The 25,124-nt window shown below is 40.2% G+C and overlaps 1 protein-coding gene across 9 annotated transcripts in view; it reads right to left on the bottom strand.

Annotated features, from left to right (window-relative positions):
* Positions 1-25,124, bottom strand: part of NRG1 (neuregulin 1) — a 1,032,964-nt gene that overhangs the window by 219,996 nt on the left and 787,844 nt on the right. For 5 of the 9 annotated variants that reach the window (XM_032618351.1, XM_032618346.1, XM_032618352.1 and 2 more), the window contains exon 1: positions 1,772-2,353. The exons of 2 other annotated variants lie outside the window; for them this stretch is intronic. In XM_032618351.1, the coding sequence (XP_032474242.1) occupies positions 1,772-1,868 (97 nt within the window). In that variant the 5' untranslated portion in view covers positions 1,869-2,353. Of the gene's footprint in view, positions 1-1,771; positions 2,388-3,362; positions 3,550-25,124 lie in introns of those variants that run through there. 2 more of the 9 variants (XM_032618349.1, XM_032618347.1) reach the window with 2 other exon arrangements.

Raw genomic sequence — 25,124 nt, 5'->3', positions numbered from 1 at the left:
GGGTGCTTATCTGAAATGTCTATGTTAAGTAAGGCATTGCTGCCCTGAAGCCTTGACAAAGTGCAGACCTGTTACCTGAAAGGGATGCTCCTTCAAGCCACCGTCCCCTCCTTAGTTCATCAGACGTCCTCCAGAGGACCACAGAAACGTCTGAAGGCAGAGTACTCCCAGGCAGGACAGGACAACACTTAAAGAGCCCCGCAAATAACTCTTTACAACTTTACCACTGTGGTCAGGTCTAAGAGCTCTTTCATTTACTAGGATAACCTGCGAGAGGACAGTAGAGAATGTCACTTAGGGACATTGCTAATCCAGCTCCCCACTTCAGCCCTTGTTGAATAAAATGCGATAGGGTATCTCCAAAACAGGGAGAAAGTAAGGAACATTTCAATACGCCCTCAGGAGAGCTAATGAAGGGTAATGAAGGTGAAACCGCGCAGCAGCGTCCTATCATAGAAGCACGCACAGGAATGGTCAGTGGCCAAACAATCACTCTCTGTTCAATTTGCTTTGCTCAAAACCTGTTTAAGGTCTCTGCCAATAAGCCAGGCTCTGAAATGCTCTCAGCGATGCCAGTAAGAGGACTAGGCAAATCTTGTTTACTTCCTGCAAAGAACGGGCAAATACTTCTGTAAGATAACAGAATACCATTGAATTTATTCTTCAAAAATGCTTTACGAAGTGTGCTGGGGGATGTTCTAAGTGCCTTGAGGTCTCTGGATCAATTAATAATTGGGAAGTGCAGAGGCAGAAAAAAGCCCTTATATTCTTCCCCCTCCCCTCCATTTTTTTTAAAGCATCCTCTTCACTTAGTCACTCATAAACAAGTATTTATTTGGGGCGCCTCCTCTTTCCAAGACAGTGTCGAAAGCATCAGCCCTTCTTAGGGAAACAGAAGGTGAAACTGTCATTCACGTCCGTGAACCCATGATCACGCACTAGACTTGTCTCTAGAAAGCCTCAGCTGCCATTTCATTCTATTATATAACCAGTGAGCAACTGGGTTCAAAAGTTCAAATGAACTTTTGCTTTGGGGCATCTCTTGGGAACATAAATTAACCACATTTATCAAAGAGGTCCTGAAAAATAGAACTGCAAAACCGAAAGTTTGAGAACCTTTTTGGGGACCTGATTCCTGGCACTGGGCTGGATTTTATCTGCTTCGCTGACCTCTAGGAATCCCTCTCAGCTGATCTGAGCTCCGATACCGCAGGGCTGAATCCGAGTGAGCGTCCGCGCACACCGCGACCCTACACTCCCTCCCCGGGGCCCAAAACACCGACGCGCGACCGCTCGCGTTCTCTCTAGAGCACCCCGTTCTTCCGAGCCAGGCGCTGCGAGGGGTGACCCGTTCCCGCTTTTCTCGCTAGAGGGCAGGCGGGGCCCGTGCAAAGCGCTGCTGGCGCTGGACACGCGTGCACCCGGCCTCCGCTCCTGCACGCCGGGTCCCGCTCCCGGGCTGGGCTCGGCTCTGGGGCGCTGGGCAAAGGCCATGCCAGGGAGCGCGGCGCGTCCGGGTCCTCCGGAGGCGCGGTCCCGGCTTCCGTCCTCACCCTGAGCGCGGGTTGCTGGCGCCCGGGTGGGGCTCGACGCCCAGGTGAGGGGCGGCCCCACGGAGGGCGAGCACCGCCCGGCCCCGCGGACGGCCGGGAGCAGGGCCAGGCGCCCGGAGCGCAGGGCGCAGGCAGGCGAGGGCGAGGCGGCGGCATCTGAGGAGGAGAAAAAGAAGGAGGAGAAAGATCGCGGAGCCCCGGCCGCGCGGCGCACTCACCTGGGCTCGGGCCGCCCGCCGCGGGCGCGGGCTTCTTCCCGGAGCCTCGGTCCTTCTTGCCCTTCCCCTTGCCTCTGCCTTCTTTGCGCTCCGACATCTCGCCCGAGAAGTGCACGCTCTGCGCGGACGGCGCCCGGCGGAGGCGACGCGCGACAAGTTTGGTCCAAGGGCTGGGATCGGCTTTGGGAAAAGTTTGTCCCTCGAGGGCGGGGGGCGGAGGCGGGTAGAACCACCGGCCGGGCTGCGGCTCGCGCGCTGCGCGGGGGGCGTCTCCTGTCGCCGGCGGGGAGCGCGGGGACGCGGCGTGCGGTCCGGGCCACCTGGGACTGGCGGTCGCTGCGTCCGGCGGTCGCGCTCGCTCTCGGGGCGGCTCCTGTCGCGCAGGGAAGTGCTCGGTTCCCGCCGCTGTCGGCTCCTGTCGCGGCCTCTGTCCGGCGCGCTCGCAGCCCGAGGAGGGAGAGGCGATAACCGTCCGGCCAGCGCTTGCGTCGCCCGGCAGCCGCAGTCACCCCGCTCCTGCCCTCCGCGCGAGCCCGGAGTTTCGACAAGTTGGGGGGAACTCCTCGCCGGCTCTTTTTCAATTGCCCCACCGCCAACCACCTCCCGCCCGCAGGTTGGACGCTGGCGCCTCCTTCTCGCCCTCCCCTGGCCTCGCCCCCTCCCTCGTCCCCGCCACACCCCCACCCCGAGGCGCGGACACGCCACCGGGAGGAGCCTGGGCTCGGCGCTCGCGGGCGCAGCCCCTTTCCCTCCCCGAGCCGGCCTGGGCGGGGGGCGGTGCGCTTGGCGGCTGCCGGACACCCCCGACAGGGGTCGCTGGAAGCCGCGCGCAGCCGCCGCCGCCGCCGCCGCCGCGCCCGCGGGAGCCGGACCGCGCGTCCCGGGGAGATTCCGAGACCCAGGAAGGGATCCGGACCCGGGGCCCTAGCTCCTCGCTCCTCGCTCCGCTTCCCCGCCAGGCAGCGCCCGGGAGGGCTGGTCCCTTCCCTCCAGCGCGGAGAAAATGGTGGAGACAAATTTTGCAGCTCCGACACCTGCCCGGCCAAATTAAGGCCCTGGAACCCGTGGGAAGGAGAGGAACGGCTGCTGTTTTCTCATTAGAGTTTGGGGTTCCGTTCTTTCTTTCTTTAGTGAAAAACCCCACACGCACGTAGGGCAAAGATAAAACTCTGGGTGGAAGAGTAAGGCGGCTGTGGATACACAGGGAGGGCTCGGGGGACCGTAAAGATGGTTAGATAAATCTATCTTCGTCGATCTGCTCCTGGGATGTGTCTGTGTCCTGCCTTCGTGTGTTTAACAACGTGCCTGACAGGCTTCTCATCTTCAGCTTTTCCTAAAAGAAATAATAATAACCTGGCCTCTGCTAAGGGGGAGGGGGGGTCTCCTAAACTGTATCTCTCACTACAACTTAATTATTCAAGTTGTAACTTAACTGATAAAACCTGGGTTGGAAAGCGATCGACAATAAAATTACTGCACTAGCTAGAGTCACTCAGTTCTGCCGAGAGAGCAAGTACGGGGAGGTAAAGTGGAGAGACAGAACCAGAGGTCCTGAATTCGTCTGTGCTAGCTTTCTCCGGTTCAAACTTACCTCAGAACTGCGGGTGAAACCTACTTCGCCTTCCCTTGTCCTCCCTCTGGTGGAGAATTCTAAAGAGCAGTGAAATCCAGAAAACGTTAGCACCCTGCTGCGAAGGACAACAGTGAAAGGCCAGGGTAATCAGCACCGCGTAATGATCCAGAATCATGTAAAGCAAACGTTCTCATAGATGTATGGCAGCTGTGGCTAAGTCAGAATGTTCATTTACAGTGACAGGCCCACGTGTTGTTTTCTGGAAGAGGTGAGTACCGTCCACCCACATGTGAAATTTACTTAGCCCTCTTTAAAAGTAATTTGCTCCTGATTTTCCGTCCTCCGGGATTAATGCTAACTGAACCATTACCTACAGACAGCCTTCTTGGTATATTTTCCAAATGCCACCATTTAGATAAAGGTGAAATCTGGGGTGCCTTCTTGCTATGTATGTGGAGAGGGAGGGGGGACAAAAACAGTTATTTAAAAACTGTCCTAAATTAAGAATGATTTTATTCTCCTTTAATTTGTACTGTAATAAGAAGCTAACTCTATTGGGTGGGTTAAGTCGTTAAAAGATATCTTAGCAGTAGTGCCATCATTTATTTTGAAAAATTTGATGTCCAAATATCTTCTGCTAACCTTCCAACGAACACCACACATCAATTATACTGGGCCATAAAAACAGCAAAATCAGGGAGATTATGAATACTGAATAGCACCACAATATTCCACAGAGTCTAATATAAACTGGAACTGAATGATGGTTGAAACAACTCTGCTTTCCCAGGTGGGGCCACTATTTAACAAACAGGAAAACAGCAAAACTCAGAAAAGGGGAGCCCTTTCAAAAAGGGTACTTTTTCTCCAGGATATGAGACCCTGTAAGGGCTTAGTATACAACTACTACATGTTACCAGATACATCATTATTTTAGAACTGAAGGATAGAAAGCAGAAATGTCTTTTGGAATTAAAAAATAAAGTTTCAGCTCTTTCCAAATAAAACAGAAAGCCAGCTGGAAAACCCAATTTGAAATTGCCCTTAAATTATTCATCTCTATGGTCAGGAAGTAGCAGATGAATTTGTTGTTGTTGTTTTGCATTTTTATAAATCCTCGGAAATGATCAGAACAGGGATGGAGAAAGGAGGAAACCTTTCTTTGCTTTCTTGAAAATCAAAATATTGACCTCAATTTAGAAACAATGACATGTTTTCATGGTATCGTTTTATTAATTTGTTATGTATTGTTCAGCTCTTAGAGTCTGTATCATACAGGGTATATCAGCTCTCAGGTAATATATGTCAACCTGTCAACATATGTCAACTCCTGAAAACTAGAGTGGGTATTTATAAATAAGCAACTTGAGAAATAAAGAAAGACAAAATGGAGCTCTTATATTAAATGACAGCTTATAATAAAGGCAGTCCTGTGCCCTAACACTTGTCTTTGGCTAGGCTTAACTTTTAGAAGCACTCTTAAGAATCCACAAAGCTGGCCAAATATACCCTTTCTCTCATGAATTCCCGTTTGGAAAATACTCCAAGAAAATCTTAAAAAGAAAAAAAAAAACGAAAAGTGAAAGAACATTAACATGTGAACATTTTTAAACTTTTGCAAAATATTGTGCATACTGACAGTAATGGGAATTTCATTTTGAATTCTGCAAATAGATATCTTTAACTTTTAAAAAATGAAGTAACAAGATAATTTCTATAGGTTATTTTTTTAAACTTTGCAACAAATTCATTGTTAATAAAGATGCATGGATACAAAAGAAAATCTCCCTCACCAGAGCCAGCTCCAGCACGATCACTAAAGACGCATGACTTATTCACTAATCCACAAAACATTTACTGAACTAAATGCTCAACAGTAGAGAAACAGAAAAAAAGAAAAAAAATTGCCCCATTCTCATGAAGCCAAAATAATATGAGAAAGGCATGAAAACAAATTAATTATTACAATACAAATGAAAAGCAGAGCCAGATAAGTTTTCCAGGGCCTGAAGCTCATGAGATTTGGGAGATCTTTTTAAAGGGAAAGAACACAAACTTAAAAATACAAATTTAGATCCAAGACTGTTAAAGGGAGCCTTGGAAGTGAGAGGCCCTGAAGCGTCCTTAGTTTCATGGCAAATTCACTTCTAGTGATTCCAAGCATATTCCACTATCTGCACAATTATATACTAATTCAGAAATTAGATACTACTTTCACATACTATCACTATAAAGAGAAGACATTAACGGGCAGTCAAAAGGAATACACACATTTTTTTTTTAGATTCCATATATATGTGTTAGCATACGGTATTTATTTTTCTCTTTCTGACTTACTTCACTCTGTATGACAGACTCTAGGTCCATCCACCTCACTACAAGTAACTCAATTTCGTTTCTTTTTTATGGCTGAGTAATATTCCATTGTATATATGTGCCACATCATCTTTATCCATTCATCTGTCAATGGGCACTTAGGTTGCTTCCATGTCTTGGCTATTCTAAATAGAGCTGCAATGAACTGAAACAAGCAAAGACTATAGTGTAAGGAAAATAAGATGAAAGCAGCTTTAAGAATTCACTAATCAGCAATTGTCCTGTATGTTTAGTTAGACTCTTAGAATAAACACGCAAACTGAGTTCATTAAACAAAAGGCTTCTGACCGACAAGATACCCACGCAAAACTGGAAATCGTGTGCTCCGGTACATTTGGAAAATATTAAACAAAATTCTTAACTAATCATATTCTGTCTGCTGTGAAGAGTCAGTTTGATAACAAATTGTGAGTTTAGAATCCTAAGAAAAATACTAAAAATGGTAACATTCAAACAACACTAAAATGAGGCCTGTGTTTATACTCTTCTGCTTTGTGTGATTTTTAAACATTATCCCACACCAATGATTGTTGTTATTATTATTTATCATTATTATTAATGATAAGATTAGTCTCATGATTGTAGGGATACATCATAGATTAAAAATGGATTATACAGCTGAATACTAGTGCCAACTTTCTTTTTGTGGACACTATCTGAAAAACAGGCCTAGTGTCATAAACCTCTTCTCTAATAGGGTGGAGATGTAAGCCTTAATAGTCTTTGAAACGTTTTATTTTCTTTCAAGAAGAATACAGTCTCATGCAGCTTTTTGATTTCTCTTTCTGACCTCCACACTAATTATTTATCTTTAGCTTTCTCATCCCCTTGCAACACCTACTTAAGATGTGTATGTGATGCAAATACCTCAAATGTATATATACACGCATATATGCATACACATATACATATGTAGATATACGTGTGTGTATACATCTGTATTTGTGAGTGTATGAATGCATATGTGTGTGGGTGTATAGTTATTGCTTCTCTTTCCTCTACTGGAAATGAGAAACACTTGTCTGAATTTGAATGCGAACCTATAAAAGATGGAGATTATATATCCTTTTTATCCACTTTTTTCATATCGCTATCCATGAGAATTCTCAGCACCGTACTTTGCACGTAGTAAGCACTAAATGGCTTTGCGTATAATGAATTTAAAGAGAACATGATGAATATAAAAAGACTGGTTCTGATATTACCATTTCTGTCAATCAATTACCAATCACCTACCCTGACAATCATCTTTGCCACCTCCTTTCTGCAGCCAACCCTTCCCCAAATCCTGTCATTTTGACTTGTCTCCTTTTATTTCTCATCACTAAGTACCACCCAAATTTAAGCCTTCGTCTTATCTTTTCTTTGATCATAGTAAAGCTTTCCACCTGGACTCTTGCTCCCTCCAATTATTTTGCTACATGCAGCAGTCAGAGGAGTCTTTTTGAAATGCAGACTTAACCCAGCCATCCTTTGCTTCCCAGAACCATACCCAGTGTCCTTGTAGGGCTAGCCTGTGCCTAACTCCAGCCTGATCTCACTACGCTTCATCCCTCCCTCTCTATGCCTCATGCATGAAGGCTTCTTTGCAACATGCCTCTAATACTTGTCATTCTTTCCAGCCTCAGTGCCTTTGCACTTACTGTTTCCTCTGCGTGAATTTACCACACTTGGCCTAATTCCACTTACTGCTCAGGCTCCAACTGAATTTCATTTGCTTAGAAGCGCTTTCCATTACCTTTGAAAATGATTTTAATCTCCCATCCCATTTTTACACCTCCTTCAGAACATTTCTTCCAGTTTGTAATTATTTTTTGTGTGTGATTTTTATTTTTACAAGGATTTTTTAAATGATTTTTTACAGTGTTTTTCTTATACAATGATCTGTTCCCACTGGACATTAAATTTTTTGAGGGCAAAGACTGACTATTTCATGTCCTATCTTGTATCTCTAGCACTGTGCCTGTTTCATCATAGCCAATTACATACATTTTGTTAATTGGTGAATAAAGGAGGATAACTAGAATTGCTTTCATATGTATATAAGACTATACATACATATATGTATGTATGCTTATGTTTATTTGGTCAAATTTTAAAATGATAATGATGCTTATGGTACCAGGCATGACATTTGGGGATAATTTCTGTTGAATAAGCCTTTCTAAGAATGGACATACAGAATAAGAATCTTGACTTATAGGTATAATTTCTCAAAACTTTAAGAGGTGAGGTGATAACTTCTATGAAATGGTAAAGTCCCAAGAAAATACTTACCTTTTTTTTTTAATTGCCTCTGCAAATTTCACCTGTAGATTACATTTATTGGCTCCATTTCCTTCCTTGCATTTGTATGAGGTGTCAGAGAGACCCACAAAAGAGCTGGGTTTTAGCAAGGCTGTTCTAACAAAGTGATAATGGATGAAAACCTTTAAACACAGCATTGTTAACAGAGAGTTAAAAAACCCCTTTCTAGCCTTGGCATCATACAAGGTTCCTATTCCCATAGGATTATTTTTCACTTAACACACTAGTGGTAAGTCCATATATAGTCATTTTAGCAAGTTGCACCCAGTAACCACCTTACAGTTATCTTTGAGTTTAGATTTAACTCCCTTAGTATTTTCCTCACTTCCCATCATGCATATCCATATAACAAAGGGATCTGTCCATACATGCATCGGGTTCAGATTCTGTGAACATCTAATATACAGCCCAGAGAGAGATTCAGATGCTTCGGTGTCTTTTAAGAGTCATCCCACAGGATCCTCCAAGGTTAACATCTTTCCTTTCAAGAGTCACTTTATTCATTATTGTGAAAAGATTCACCCCTGCTAAATGTATAATGATGTTAAAATACAAATGTAAGGTCGTGAGTGATGAATTAGTACTTCAAATATTTGAACAGTGCGAATAATTTAACAGATCAACTCTGCTTTGGTATGTCCCAGAAGAGACACCTGGTAGAAAGCATTTCCAAAACAGATTATAGTATATCGGAAATTACTTCACAATGTCATCAGGATAACTGGTCTGTATGGAATGAAACCCTGACCCACAACGTTATGTACCTGGCCTAGGCATGTAATAACACCACAATTATTCTTTTTCCTTCTTTCTCACATAATTCCTTCTAACCTCCTTACTAAATCTTTATGAATACTACCCACCCCGCCTTTTTTTTTTTTTTTTTTTTTCAGCTCCTGTTCAAGTTAGAGCCCAATACTTCATATATCTGACCTGACTAGGGATTTTTAGTTCTGAGCTCAGAGCCAAAAGTGAAGTTCTCAGTGGAATGTTACAGTCATCTCCACCCCTGGACCCCAGCCTAGAATTCTAGTTCCTTTGCAACGGACCAACTTTCAACATACTAGATATTTGGGAAATTTTGTGTATGTGTGTGTTAAAAATTTTATATCTTTCACTTCTCATTCATTTGGGAAAAGAATTTCCCAAGTATTAACAACTCAAGAAAGCAATTCATCTTGTAAAGATGATTTAGCAGAATAATTAGATAACTTGACAGAAACTAAATGACCATCCAAAAAATAACTGGTGACCAACCATGCAGAAGATTACATTCTTATGGAAAATGCTGTCTTTTCTGCTTAATCATAAAGACTGTGTTTGTTCCAGCTCTTTCCCATAAATACAAGATGGAGACCACCTCATTCAAATGGTCCAGGAAACTCTGGTCTTGCCTAGGGTCTTACTCAGCATGTAGGGTTCTTTAGAGTCCCAAGAAATTCTGGGGGTGATCCCAGAAACTAGATATTCAACTGAATGTCTAAGAAATATGTTTGGATTAGTATTTGTGAGTGATCTTTGTTCAGTCCTAGAGCAGAATGAACTCTTTAAGATCCTATACAGCAGATACATTCAGGCACAAAAAATTCTGTCAGTCCATCTGGGACTTCAGTCTTCAAGACTGACCAAAACCAGCCCTGGTATTGTAGGTAGGAAGAGAAAGTCACTTTTACTTAAGTGACAATTATCTTGCTTCGGAATTACATCAACTTTTTTTTTTTTTTTCCTGTTGTAGTTATTGTGGTTTCCAAAAGATCATCTAACAGAATGAGGTGGAAATCCACTATCACTTTTATTTCCATAATAATAAGTAGACCCCTGAGAGCCCGCAATGTGCTAGGATTTACATCAGTGTGTGTTTATTATGGGTACTAAAACTATACAGTATTTCTAGCTCAGAAGTGCAAGGTAAAGAACTTAATACATATTTTCTCAACTCATTGTTTTCTTGATAATCCTAGGAAAATATCATTCACTACCACTGTATCAAATTTTGACAATTCACAAATGTGCGTGTGTATACTTTTTTTTCTAAACTCCAAGCCTCAATTTCCACTACCTCAAACTGACCAGTTTGTTAATTCCCATCCCTCTCCCCCGCCCGCCCCCCCACCCCGAACCAGACATGGTTCAAGATCAGATACTAGGTGTCATCCTTCGTTTTTCTCCTCACATCCTCCTTTCCTCCCCGATTCCAGCCATTTGATGCCCCAGTCCCAGCGCTCTTATCTGAAGCAGCTTTAATCCTCATCACCTGTCTCCTTTGCTTCTCCCCTGAGCTGGGTCCTCAGTCATTCTTTGACTGACCATTTTTCAAATACTCCTCTTACTTCTTCAGCTTCCATTCTCACACCCAGCCATCCTCCTTCCAGCTACCGGAGTTAATCTTCTAAAATACAGCTATTATCTTGTCATCCTTTATGTAACATTTCTATGGATTCCTGTTGCTATAAAGTTGCAACTTCTCCTTAGAGGTTAGTCAGGTCCTTCCCAATTCAAGTGCTGCATAAATATTCAACCTCTCTTCTCTCTTCCCCCGGGTAGTGGGTATACTCTGGTCACACTGAACTGTATCTTTTCTTACTTCTACGCCTTTAACTCTGTTTTTCCTTCTCCCTAGAATTTCTTTCCCTTTCCTGCCTAGCAGGCAGACCCAACTCAAAACTCACCTTTTCTATTTTTCCCTGATGCTCCCCTCACAATCGCTGCTGCACATGTGTCTTCCTTATATGTCTCTTGAGCTCAGCACCTTTATTACTATCATTATTTGTTTTCAAGCCTGTCTCCCTGCTCTGCAGGAAAGATGCCTCAGGAATCATCTCTCTAGTTCCATAAAGTACACATCTGACATATGTATATTAAAATACATAGACTATAAATGTGTTCAAAGAATCCCCAATTTACATTTAATTCAGCTTCAGAGTGATTGAGTAGCAGTTGAAGGGCTTTGAAATCTTTCCAAATTTAACGTTTTACTCCAACGCAAATGGGACTTTCGCTAAGTAATTACAACTTTTCCAAGCTCTGCAGCTGTAAGAGCCCAATCTTAACTGACTTGTTCAACTGGAGTTACAGTTAGCAGGATTCAAGAACAAGGTTTGCTGGTTTCTACCACTATATTTTTGTGTACTGAAATCCATTTAAGCCCCCTTGCTGACCTACTCTATGTCTTATTTGCCCATATTAAAAAAAAAACAAACTTGTATAATAATATCAATACTTGTTACACATTAACCACCATAATGAGGTATTATGAAGTTCAACTCATCCCTTATCTGTAAATTCCTCTATAAAGAAAAATAAGTTTATGATGTAGAACCTTCATCTTGATTTCTGAAAACTCTAATGATAACTCTGGAAGGGAGAAGGAGTGTCCCTTTATATAGTTGATAGTTTTTGATTGCTTAAAATAGCCTCCATCTCAAAGACTGCTGGTAACTCTTCAGCCCCATCTACCATTCCCCACTCTCTGCTTAAGTGTCTGAGAGCCTCTGAGGGTCACAATCTCCACCTTGGACCTTAGATGAAAGCCTGTCTTCAAGAAAGCACCAATGAACCGGACAGAGCTTTGAATTCTGACTCTGCTGCTTCACAGCTGGCTACTCATCCGTAAAGGAGGGGACTATACTACCAATTGTAATAGATCACTGTGGTGAGAACTAAGTGAGCTCACGGGAGTCGTGTCTAGCCTACAGGAGGCGCTAGAGAAACGGCACCTCAATTGGTCGTCAACTGTCCGCTGACTTCTAGCTGCTGCTGCTCCTATCAAACATCTCTGAGTCCAGGCCAACTTTACTAAAAGAAGCATTTTGCCAAAAGGATAGGTGATTTTTTTTTTTTTTTACCATTCAGTAATGACTGAATAGGTAATTCTGAATTACCCCAGGCCATTGGCACTTAAGGCTACAAAGAATAAGTAAAACTAATGAAAATCAGATATTTTTATGGATTTGAAGCTTTCACCACACTGCTCCTAATTCACCTCCTCTCGTCATCCCTTTCTGGGTTTTCTGTAGGACAGATGACTCTTCACTGGCTCAATGGAAGGCAGCAGAGGGAAAAAGGAGCTAAAAAAGGAAAACTAGTGTTTGAATGAGTAGAATATTTAGTAGAAGATTTTATAAGTAGAATTCTAATTCTAATCACAAGATTCCTGTCCCCTCGTTCACACATCCTGTATGATCCCCTCTTCTTGAGTGTGTGGGGGGGGGGGAAACCTATGGATATTATGGGTTATGGCTCCTGTGCTTAGGTTATCAATCAGTTGACTATGAGTTAATCCACAAGGTGGGTCTGACCTAATCAGGCGAGTCCTTAAAAGGAGGGCTGAGCCTTTCCTGAAGAGAAAGATCATCCTACTGACTTTGAAGAAGTAGCTGCCACGTAATGAGAGGGTCACATGCCTAAGAGTGGAGGGTGACCTCTAGGAGCTTAAAGCAACCTTGGCTGACAGCCAGCAGGAGAACAGGGACCTCAGTCCTCCAACCACAAGGAACCGAATCCTGCCAACAGTGTTGATGAGCCAAGAAAAGGACCTGAGCTCCAGCTCAGAACACAGCTCAGTTGATGGCTTGATTTCAGCCTTGTAAGACCCTAAGCAGAGGACCTAGTTACGCCCTGCCCAGACTTCCGGCCAACAGAACTGGAAGCTGATAAATGAGTGTTGCTTTTGGGTGCTAAGATTGGGGTGATCTGTTACAAAGCAATAGTAAGCTAATGCAGTTATAAAAACATCTTAATTTATACAGTGCTTTAGAAAGCAGATATCGAAGGGGCTGGAAAATGACATATGGGAAGAAAATCTGGAATCTGCAGTGACTCTCCCCGCTCTGCCACTTCCTAGCTCCATGGATTTGGGGAGTCACTTAACTTCCCCAGCCTTAATTTTCCTTGTCTGTAAAACGAAGGGCTGAATGATGGACAAGATGCCTCCAAGGTGCTTTTATATTTTACATCCTTAGATGATAAAACTTTCATTTTTTGAGAGGATAAAACAAGGCACATGGGGAAGTAATGTAGAAACTTTCACAGATGGCAGCTCAAACCCAACTCAGAAATCCTAGCTCCTCTATTTGTAGACCATCCTGTCTCCAGCCCATTCTCTGAGCTTCAGCCAGACTCACAGGCATTGAATGGACTCCAAGAAGGTTTATAAGCTTCACCCACAGGTCCAAAGGGGATCTGAAGAATTGTGGCTTTTTTCTATTTTTGGAGGGTAGGGTTTTGTTTTTATTTCTCACAGGGAGATTTTTGGTATATGTTTTCTGCCAAAATAATCAGTAAGATAAAGCACCTGCCATGGAGATGAATGCTATATAAACTTTGATGTGCATCCATGGTGGACATAAAAAACTTTTCTATAAATAATAACAATTTAACTCAAAAATATATCACAGCCTAAGGATCCTTTAGGGAAATGTGTATATGTTCCTCAGGAAGGTCCATGGTCCTGAAGAAGCAAACTTTTTGGCATGGACAAGAGAGACGTTTAACAGAGCTGTTTCTGCTCTAGTACATAAGCTTTTATCTGTTGGTCTGTACAAATAACCCAAATGGAAACTTCTTTATGAGACAAAAAAGTAGAGTGAAATGTTTCAAGTCCACAATATCAGCTGGAATGAAATTATAGCTGTGTCGTTTAGAAAGTGGTTCCTTTCAACATGATTTACTATGTTACTATGACTAGATGAATTTATCTCCTTTTCCCAAACTTATTAAAGCATAAAACACTTCCCTAACGCCACTTTGGCTCAAATGTGTTTTTCAAGGAAAGCTGTGGTATGCATTAACTAACTCCAAGAAACCAAAGTAATCTAAAATTTTCAAATCCTGGAACAATCTCAAAACGCTCAATAATGGAACATGCTTTAACTCAGCTCACAGATTATCTATATAGGCAACATAGAATGGATTCTGAAAGACCATAGTGAGCCCGATTTTGACAGACTGAACCCCAATGCTGAAGGAAATGTTGGAAGTGAGATCTAGGCTATCCAGTTTGGTCTATAGACATTGATGAAATTGTCTACGCAATCAAACATCAATGTTTTTGTAGACAGAGTATCAAATCATCAATAAAGGCCATTCATGAAATATCCTTAGGTGTTTTAATGGGATGATGGAGCTGATATTTAACTGGACCTATATGCCTCTAATCACACTTCCCCGTGTCTTGAAAATATCTGCAAACTAAGGTGGAAAATGTGAAACCAGTAAAACTTAAGCTTCATGGCTCCACCCTTGCAGGAATCCCTTCCAAGCACTGTAACTAATGTTGTGTTAATAATTTTCTTTCTTTTTTTTTTTTTTAGGCTGTGCCATGTGGCATGAGGGATCTTAATTCCCTGACCAGAGATCCAGCCCCCTGTACTGGGAGCACAGAGTCTTAACCACTGGACCGCTAGGGACGTCCCAATTTTTTAAAAAGGACCTCCCAAACTAACTCCTCTTTAAAGGAGACTATAAATACAGTTTGAGGAATACAGTAAAAAGGCAGACAGGTTTAACAGTTAGGGTTTACCATATTGACATTGGACTAAATAGTTGGGTTTTTTTCCTTTTAACTTTTCAAGCCATGGTTTTTGCACGATCAACCCTGAATGATTGAGATCATCCTCCTAGTCTCACTTCAGAGAGCATCTCTGTTTGCCACGCTTTGAGCACATGGGTTTGTAAAGCTCATTCAAGAGTTTCAGGGTAAGGGGCACATGGCTGACAAAGGGAATAGAGTGATCTGTACCTGTTATGTTGAAAATATTTGATGGGTGATGAATGAGCCTATTTTCTAAAGTGTTCGGTTAATTAACTGTTCAATTTTGATAGATCCTAACCCTAATATTCTTCTCTTTAAAATTGCTAAATGTATTATTTTTAAGACAATTATTCTGGGATAGAGTTAAGTGAGGAATGCCAATGGTAATAAAACAGTATTAATTCAAAAGAGATCGTGCCAGCTCTACGTGATTCCCTGGTTCTTTCAAAGGAGGAAGATAACACAAGTTAATCATTCAAGTTAAATTGACTAAATTAATCTAGTCAAAACATTTAACTTGTCCAATGCAGACCTAGCCTAAAATTAGGATACAGAGGTATTTTATAGCTACATGACGAATCCAAATCACGTATATCTTACTTTAATTTCTAGAGTTTCATATCCTGATTTCATGCTATTTCCAAACAGAGTCTAATATTATACTTTCAACAGCAGTAATGTTTTTCTGTTGTCATTGTGGGTAATGACGTCTTCAAGCGTTATTATCATAGGAAATTGCGTATTTCTTCTGTTGTTTGTAAACATGTATTTATATATACACAAGACAACATTTGTTATTTCTCCCAACGCTGTGGATCTAAACTACGAAAGATCAAGAAAAAGTGTTACTATGTAGAAATAGAAACAGGTTTGTTTTTTTTTCAGGTTTTAGAAAAGCATCAGCAAGCCATGCCAACATGTAGTAAATTAAGACATAGGTTGTATCTACAAAACACCGAAACATACAAATGAAAATGAAAATAAGAATTAGCAACTTAGAGAAATGTTTTTCCTAGACTATGGAAATTATCTGCAATTTTTGCTTTTGGGGGAAATTTTTTTTTAACTTATGCAGAAGTGATTTATTTCTTAAGGCATTATAAAAATTAAAATTTTAACATTATCATGAAAAATCATATCTAGTCATGAAATGAAAATTTTGTTGGGAGACCTTCCACATACAAGCCTTTAAAGACAAGTCTTCATAAAATTTCTATTAATATATGATCAAGTGAGCCCGCCATGAGTTACAAAAATAAAGATTCTCTTGGTAACCGAAGAGAAATTGGAATGAAAATAGCATTATCTACAATGTCGATGATCATTTTTAAAAATGATATATCTTAAAGAACATGTTTCTAAAAGAGAAATTCTAATACCATTATGAGCAGCTTGATAAATACAGCTGTTTTCATCTTACTTAGAAAAAACCCTTTTTCTCCAAGTTGGTTTAATTGCATTTCAAGTGAAAACGTGTTTTGTTCTCATTAAGCATCACTTTAATTTCTGATAGGAAATCACAGGCACTTTTAAATAACAGCACCTTAACTGCAAGGACAGTTAAAGAAAAAAAGCAAACATTTTGAAAACATTTGAAACACGTATTAGCTTCAATCAGGCAGATAATAGAACCTTGGGAAAATTTCTGGTTTATAAGAAAAGTGGATCTAAGCCAAGTTAGCTTGTGGACATATTTGAAGAATCTTTGATGATCTTTGGTAAACACAAGCTCTGATTAAACCATATTCCTAATAAATATTATTTCTTGAAATTTTAGCTGAGTTGCTGATACACAATTGAATCAAGGCTCTGCTTGTCTCGTGTATATATATATATATGATCTCTGAAAAAGAAAACGTTTATTGCTTGCTATGATAATTGATTACTGATAGAGCAACCACACATTCTAGTAGGCCGGGACCATCTTGATTTATACCTGTGGTTCAGGTATAATTACTAATAGCACCTTTGTTCACTCTCAAACAATCCTTGTATTGGTCCATAAATTACTCTAGTTATAAAGTATTTTTGTTTAAGGAATTTTCTTTATTTTTGGTCATCACTAATGTAGCATTGACTTGTATCCCAGGTATTGTGCTAAGTGTTTCATATGTCACTATGTCATTTAACATTCAGAATAATTCTATGAGGTAGGTCTTATTTTTCACTTTATCACTTTTAGATGCATAAATTAAAGTTGAGAATTTCAAAATTCCATACTTTAAAGAGTTACCTAAGACTGTGTCTATGCAATACCCTTAGTAATACTAAAACCATTTCAAAAGTTTTAAAAAGTTTTAGGTATTTGAGCATGCAATATCCTTTTACACTGCCCCAATAACATTTGAAAATGGATTTTTTTATTCAACTTGCATAATTTCCCTTTTTAGATTCTTCTTTTATAAAGTTGGCTGAAAATCTTTGGCAAAGAAACAGTAAGAAACTTCGCTTTTCTTAACTATATTATCAGAGCAATCTCTCCTCTGAATGTAATTAATGTTTAATTGCTTTTTAGGGAAAACAAAAAGAAAAAAGAAAGTAGAAAGAAACATAAAAATGGACGGAATACAGTGATTTTCTTGGAAGTACTTATAAGTGACTGGGGTTTTACTCTCCTTAATTAGGAAAACTTCCAGCAGATGAAAGGGTATTCTCAGTTTCATTCTTTCTCTCATTCTCTCCTTTTTTCTAGATTTGTTTTTCAGAATTTTCACTGAAATGTCATGGTTAGTACTTTCCTGGTTTTCTCATTTCCACTAAATCACAGATAGCATTTCCCAAATACAACTTTTAAGCCCCAAATACCCAATTGCTATTAATACGTAATTTGGTTTGGGGATATAAAAATAATTACTCACTAGAAGTAAATGCCTAACTTTTACTAAGACAACTTTGCACAATCTCATTTGTGAATCTGGTTACCAAAAAACTCTGTATGTTGAATGGGGATGGACCTGAGGGGAAGGGGATACGAATGGAGATATACATCAATTCTAATTGAGAGACTGGAAGACTACATGATGAACAAAGTCATTTTCAGCCTAGAAATTAAACATCTTAACTTATTGTTGAAAATGGTGTTTGGAAGTATCGGCTCTGGACTATTCTATAAAGCTATAGTTGTCACACTTAAGCGTCAGTCAATTATCTAGTGGACTAGTCTGTCTCCCATGTTTCTATTCAAATTGCAAACTGAGGCCGGGATTGGAGTAAGCCATACAATTCTCCACCAGAAAGATTTCAGTGAAAGTTATACAGGGACCAGTCATGTGGTGAATTAAAGCCATGATGTATTCCAGCTCTCTATTGTCTATTCAATTGGTGGGGGAGCGAGAACTACTCTAAAAAAGAGCAAAGATAAAAAGAACCACATGACAACCTACGAGTAGCATTGCTATCACTAATTCAGGTTTAAAAAAATCAACTTCTATTATATATATAACATATATATATAACATATATTTAACATGTATATATGTTGTCATATATAATGTAAATATACATATATACACACACATATATACATATATAGTTATACTATATGATTAACTGGATGCAAATGACTGGATACAAATAACTGGATACTTCAAGGTTGCTTGCTTGAGAAAGCAGTCTCCCAGGTGCAATCCTATCTAACAATTTGTTCACATAGTCAACACTTAACTGCATACCTACTATGTACCATGCTTTGTTCTGGATTACAGGGACACAGGGGTGAGTGAAACAAACCACTATACTCATAAAGCAATAAACATTATACTCGGGCAATAAACAACTAAACTAAATGTATAACCACAGGCAATACTTTCAAGTGGTCACAAGTGAAAATCACAACAGTGAAAGGGGGTAGAGAAGAGCAGAGGGTTGGCGATTTGGTGGGGAGGGGAGACCAAAAAAAAAAAAAATCAAGAATTCTTCATTAAGTTGTTAAATTTCGGATGTCTGCAAGTCCAAGTGCAGGTCCCAGTTGGGTACTGTCTGGAGCTCACAGGAAAGGTTGGAGCTAAATATATAAATTTGAGAGTTATCAATACATAGATGGAATTTAAAGTCATGAGACAGGGACTTCCCTGGTGGTCCAGTGGTTAAGACTCTGTGCTCCCAATGCAGGGGGCCAGGGTTCGATCCCTGGTCGGGGAACTAAGATTCCACGTGCTGCAACTAAGTTTATGCGCGCCACAACTAGACAAGCCCACACGCTGCAACAAAGACCCAGAGCAGCCTAAATAGATAAATAAAAATTAAAAAACAAAAATAAAGTCACAAGACAGAAGTTCTTAGGTAGAGTGTGTAATTACAGGAGTAGAGGATTGCCAATGAAGTCCTGTAGCTTTCCGACATGTATAGATCAGGAAGAAAAGAGAAAGCAAGAAGAGGAATCTGAGATATAAAGACAAGGAATCGAGGGGAAAAACCAGAGAGGTGAGGTGTCCCCAAATTCAAGGGAATAAACTGCTTTAAGAAGAGACTAGATCAATTGCTACTGGTTATTTGGGGATGATGGAGTCTCAGGATAGTTCATTGGATTTTGCAAGGTGGAGGTCACGGTTGACCTTGACAGGAACAGTTTTGTTGGACTTCCAGTTAGTAATGGGGACTTGGACCCACGTGTTCATCACCTATGCATGCCATGCCAGGCAAACTCTAAGACAGCCCTCAATCTACCTCCTGGTATTTACACCCTGGTAATACACTTACCTTGAGTGAGTGCTTCTATCCAACAGAATGTGGCAAAAAAGATAAGATGTCACTTCTGTGATTAGGTTACATAAAATAGTGATTTCCATCTTGCTAGCCGACTCTCTCCACTTCTGGCCAACAGTCACTAAGGAGTGGAGGCTCTCAGTTCAACAGCTCATAAGAAACTGAAACTTCCAATCATTAGCCAAGCATAGAAGAGGATGCCCTTGAGCCTTTCCATGAGACCCCAGCCCTGGCAAGCACCTTGATTGTAGCCTTGACCCTGAAGTAGACCCAGCGAAGCCATGCCAGAGCAATCCTGACCTACAGAAATTCTGAGATAATTAATGTGTGTTATTTTAATCTGCTAAATATGTAGTAATTTGTTACAAAGCAATAGATAACTAATACACTTTTTGAAATGCCACTAAGGTGAGGGTAAGGAAAAGAATAAAATGGGTATTAACCCACAAGGAAAGGAAAGAAAAGCTAGAAGAGATAAAAGTAAGTAGATAAGATATAACCGAATTTTGTAAGATGGGAAGCTGATGGATTTGTAATAACTAACTTAGTAAAGCCACAAAAGCTGTTTCTATAAAGGAGAAAACCAATGAAAGGAAAATGGGTCCATGCTAAAGAACTATAGAAAGGCTCTGGAACAGGAAGCATCAGGAAGTTAGGGTGAAAGGGGGGCAGTGTGGTGCTGAAAACAGAAGGACTGAATGAATGAAGTATGAGTAAGAAGCATTTAGATACACAGGTCTACTCCAATACCTTGAGTAGCAGATAACTCCATAGCCTAGAAGAAACTTCAAACAGTTCTTCACTCAAGTTTTCCGTGATAAATCCACCTGTACAGCCCAACTATACCTAAATATTAGGATTAAATTTTTTGGTGGAAAAAATGTTTCCTGGTTAAAAATAGAAGTTGAAAACCCATGATTTTGATGGTAATTCTGATGGAACGTGCAAGTGAAATTCTATGTGGGTAGAAGTGGAAGACAGTTACTAGCCCGGGTTTGTAATCATAAGCTTCCAAAATGCATTGTCTGGGAATCGATGGGAGAAACACAGAATAAATGGAACACATGCGTGCGACATGATGGGAGAAGGAGTAAAAAATTACTCTGGAGTTTAAAGATTGGGTAACTAAGAGAACTGAGCTTCCATAATAGAAGCTGCTGAATTTGGTTTTAGACCCTTGGACATTGAGATACAGGACTTCAGCTGGCAACTGGAATGCTTTTTGTTTCATACCATGAGAAAGACTTCAGATCTAGAAAAACGATAGGAAAAATATCTTTAAGGACAAGCATGTAGAGACAACTTAGACGAAAAAAATCCCAGGGAATAGGTCCCAAGAGAGAGAAAGAGGGGTAATCAGGAAGGTAAGGAGACAATCAGAGGAGTTTGCTGTCATAGAAGAAAGAATTTTAAGAAAAGGGAGGTAAGCAATGTTAATCATTGCTGAGAAGCAAGGAAGAATAAAAAACTGGGGGAAAATTCTTTAATACAGAAAAAACTTTGAAAAGTCTGATGTAGGGTACCATGGGACCGAGATAAAAGAAAGAGGGGAGAATGATGAAGAAAAGGAAACATGAATATAGATCTCCTGTTCTCAAGCCTTTTTTATCTCAAAACTCCTTTTCACTCATAAAAGTATTCAGGACCCCCAGAGAGCTTTTGATTTTGTGGGTCATATCTACCAGTAGCTATGACCAGCCTACTAGGAAGACAGATAGTATCAGCCTACTAGATAGATAGTACCAGGCTACTAGAAATTTAAAACGAAGGAAGACATTTTCAAATTTATTAATTCATTTAGAAGTAACAGTGCTGGCTCCATTATATGTCAACATAAATAACATCATTTTATGAAAATATAACCACATTTTCCCAAATAAAAATAATTTTAGTGAGAAGAGAGCTTTCGTTTACAGTTTTGTAAATCCATTTAATGTCTGGCTTAATAGAAGACAGCTGGATTCTCCTATCTGCTTCTGCGTTCAGTCTGTTGCAATATTTTGTTTTGGTTGAAGTATAGGTAGAAAATCTAGCATCAAATGGATAGGTTACAGAGGGGACTTCTTGAAGAGTGTCAGGACCCCTAGAGGTCCTCAAGCCATGTGTTGAGAATTGTGATGTAGGGAACTTCTTTGAGAAATTTAACAATGAAAATAGACAAATTGGGTGGCAACTCGAGGGAGTATCAGGTTAGAAGGAAGGATTCTGAGTTCTTTTGTTTTTAAGAATAAGGAAAACCTAAGGATGTTTGTAAGTCCAATGGAAGGGAAGGAGACAAGAAAGGGAAAAATAGAAGATGCAGAAGAGAAATGGTAAATCTCAATGGATCTCAAGGTCCCAACGGAGGACAGAAGTGAAGGGATGGGGCGCAGGGTGGCAACTTTAGCCTTATAAAGAGGAGGTGCTCACTTTTCCTCCTGACACAAAAGCATGAGCAAGGATAAGTTGTTCCATAGAGAAAATCCATGGCAGTGTGAACATGGTAACTACTGAAGATGAGGAAAGATGAGGCACCTTCAGTCTTTTCAGCCAAGAATGAGATAGCCATTTGTGAAAAGTGAATAATGTAGGAGCAATACTGGAGACTTGAGTAAACATGGATGGGGTGGGAGTGGGGTTAAAAAGAGAGAAATTAGGGCTTCCCTGGTGGCGCAGTGGTTGAGAGTCCGCCTGCCGACGCAGGGGACACGGGTTCGTGCCCCGGTCCGGGAGGATCCCACATGCCGCGGAGCGGCTGGGCCCGTGAGCCATGGCCGCTGAGCCTGCGCGTCCGGAGCCTGTGCTCCGCAACGGGAGAGGCCACAGCAGTGAGAGGCCCGCGTACCACAAAAAAAAAAAAAAAAAAAAAAAGAGAGAAATTAAAATCGTGGTTAGATGAGCAGCATATGTGGAGATACACAGCAAGTGCTCAGTCCATAAGGAGTGCCCATGAAATGTTCTCTTTAAATAAATGAAAGGGCATTGAAGAGGGGTTCTCAGTAGAGGACACCAGGCAAGGTAGCACGACTCTCTGGTGATCTCGTTAGTGGCTGAAGTCCAGCACAGCTGGACACACTTCTGCTTCCTTGGTGACTTCACAGACTCTCGCTGACGTGGAGCAAGCCCAAGTAAAATGGGAAATATTCACAAGAGAAAGGGACCTCTGGGTTTGTCGATAAAACATGATCCTGTAGTGTGTTCTCGTCTTCTTCTTCTGAACATAATTCGAGCAAGCACTATACTCAGCTGTCACTTATCTCAGGAAACCTCTTTCCAACTGTCTGTCATGTATTTATCTATTTTTTAAACTTTTATTTTATATTGAAGCATAGTTGATTAACAATATTGTGTTAGTTTCAGGTGTACAGCAAAGTGATTCAGTTATACATGTACATGTATCTATTCTTTTTCAAATTCTTTTCCCATTTAGGTTGTTACGTAGTATTGAGCAGAGCTCCCTGTGCTACACAGTAGGTCCTTGCCGGTTATCCATTTACAAAATAGCAGTGGGTACATATCAGTGTCATATATTTATTAATATGTCTTATATTTACCTAGAGAAGGAGGAAGCTGGAGGTAAACTAAAGGAGTTTTTCTAAGTAAAACGAATTGGGCACACCCAGCATCACTTTCAACTGAGAGGGTTAAAGGAGCCATTTCATTCCACATCTTCTTTAGAAAGCTATACTTGAATCCACTTCCTTTGCTTTAGGAATAGCCAAAGCTCTCATCCTCCTAAAACATTTTCACTCAATTTAAATCTTTGAAGCTATCATCTTTCTCTTCGATACCTGACTTTGTTTGAGATCATTGATTCATAATGTTAAACAAGTTCTAAACTTACTCTTTGATTATTTCTCTCACGAAAATGAATATTAATATGTCTCCTCTGTCTTTGATTTTTATTTTCCCAATTGATTTTGTTAGGTAAACACATTAAAGTTCCCTCTGTATTGATTGCTTTCCATGGGGGCAATGGAGAAATAGTCAACTTCGTTTGATTTGCACTGTCATTGTTCTATCATGGGCCTGTTCCCATAATGAGGAATAAGGATTTCCAACCTCAGTGCCTTAACTTCTGCATTTACAAAGTTAAATATTGGGAAACTAAGCACGGAAAAAGCAGAATATAATAAATCTATCTGATGCCAAAATCAACCAATCATTTAGATTTTCCTAATTTTTTTAATTTTAGGGTTATAAAGACAAATTAACAACAAGCCCAAAAGGTATTCTATGTCCATTTGCCTTTACTGCCATACAGCTATAGCCTATAATTACATTTTCAATAAATATCCATAGGACTTAATATTACATAAAAGAGTAAAAAGAATAAATACCATTTATTGGTCCTTACCGTATTGCTGGCACTGTGGTGAGAGGTTTATATACATTATCCCATTTTAATTTCACAACAACCCTATAATATAACTACCGTCATCTCCAGTTTACGAGTGAAGATCTTGACCTAAGTAAGTTAGCCAAGTTCACACCTATGCTGAGTGGCTGAGTTCTAGCCCCTTCTATTATACACTCTATTACATTGCTTCCATTTTTATTCTTTAGACTCTAACTCCTGAAGATTGAAGAATTGTGTGTACCTGTGGGCTATACACATGTGCATGGCAAACACTGAATAAGAAGAACACTTGTGAAAATGCAAGAAATGTAGGTAAAAGTCTACCCCATTTGTACTTTGCTTCTGTGTCTCCAACACACAAGAAATCCCGGTTCCACAAACAAGGAAATATAGGTTTGGGGGAACTGACAAAGTCACTTTGATGAAACAAGGTCACAAAAAAATTCAAGCTTATCTATCACAGATTTCAAATCTCTGAGTAAAACTGTTTTGCTTGGCTTGGTTTTGATTTGATCTTGGAAGTCTCCTGTGTTATCTGAAAGAATGCTCTAGGTGTCCTTTACATCATCAGATAATTTAGAATGTAGTCAATGCAGTCACACAGTATGTGAGCCACAGTATTTTTAGTTTTTCTTAGGCTTCCTCAGTGGAAATCTGGTTTGTGGAAATCTCTATCCAAATCTGAAAATGTTTCAAATCCCACATGAAGTTCCATTATTATGATATTTTCATAAATATTATCTGAAACCATTTGCTTCTACAAGGTAATGCTTCCCTCCCCCACAAAAATTTATAAACGATACATTTCGCTTAATGAAATCTCAACCTTTAATTGGTGGCAAGAGTCATCCAGCAGATATACAGTCATCCCTCCCTATCCAACAGGGTTCTGCATCTGAGGATTCAACCAACCATGAATTGAGAATATTCGGGGGAAAAAAATTCCAGAAAGTTCCGAAAAGCAAAACTTAAATTTGCCATGTGCTGCAACTATTTACATAGCATTTACATTGCTTTAGGTATTATAAGTAATCTAGAGATGATTTAAAGTACACAGGGGCATGTGCATAGGTCCTATGCAAATACTTCACCATTTTATATAAGAGACTTGAGCATCCGTGAATTGGGGTAGAGGGTGATGGAGTGGGTCCTGGAATAGATCCCCTCAGATACCAAGGGATGATGGTATACATTTTATGAGTTAGTGAGTTTTAATGTTTAAGGTAAAAGTATCCATCACACAAACTGGTTCTAATTACAAAGCTACACTAAGTTTTAAAAACAGACAGCCCCTGCTTTCCTTTACAAGAGTTTGAAACAATCCAGTTATCTCCAGGAGCTAAGTAATTCTCAAAACTAAATTAACTTTAACTTTGAAATAATAGGCAGATTATATGGCAGTATTCAAGGGTCTTTTAGTGTAGGTCTATCTCATATCTGGAAAAAATTTTCCAAGTCTCAAAAAATCTCATCAAGGGAGAAAACAACACATTGCTATTGTAATTATAGCTTAATTTTATAA

The sequence above is a fragment of the Phocoena sinus genome, chromosome 21 (assembly GCF_008692025.1).
Source record: "Phocoena sinus isolate mPhoSin1 chromosome 21, mPhoSin1.pri, whole genome shotgun sequence".
In the NCBI taxonomy this organism is placed as follows: domain Eukaryota; kingdom Metazoa; phylum Chordata; class Mammalia; order Artiodactyla; family Phocoenidae; genus Phocoena; species Phocoena sinus.
Note: the sequence above shows the minus strand (reverse complement) of the source record. Positions and strands in the feature narration are given on the sequence as shown.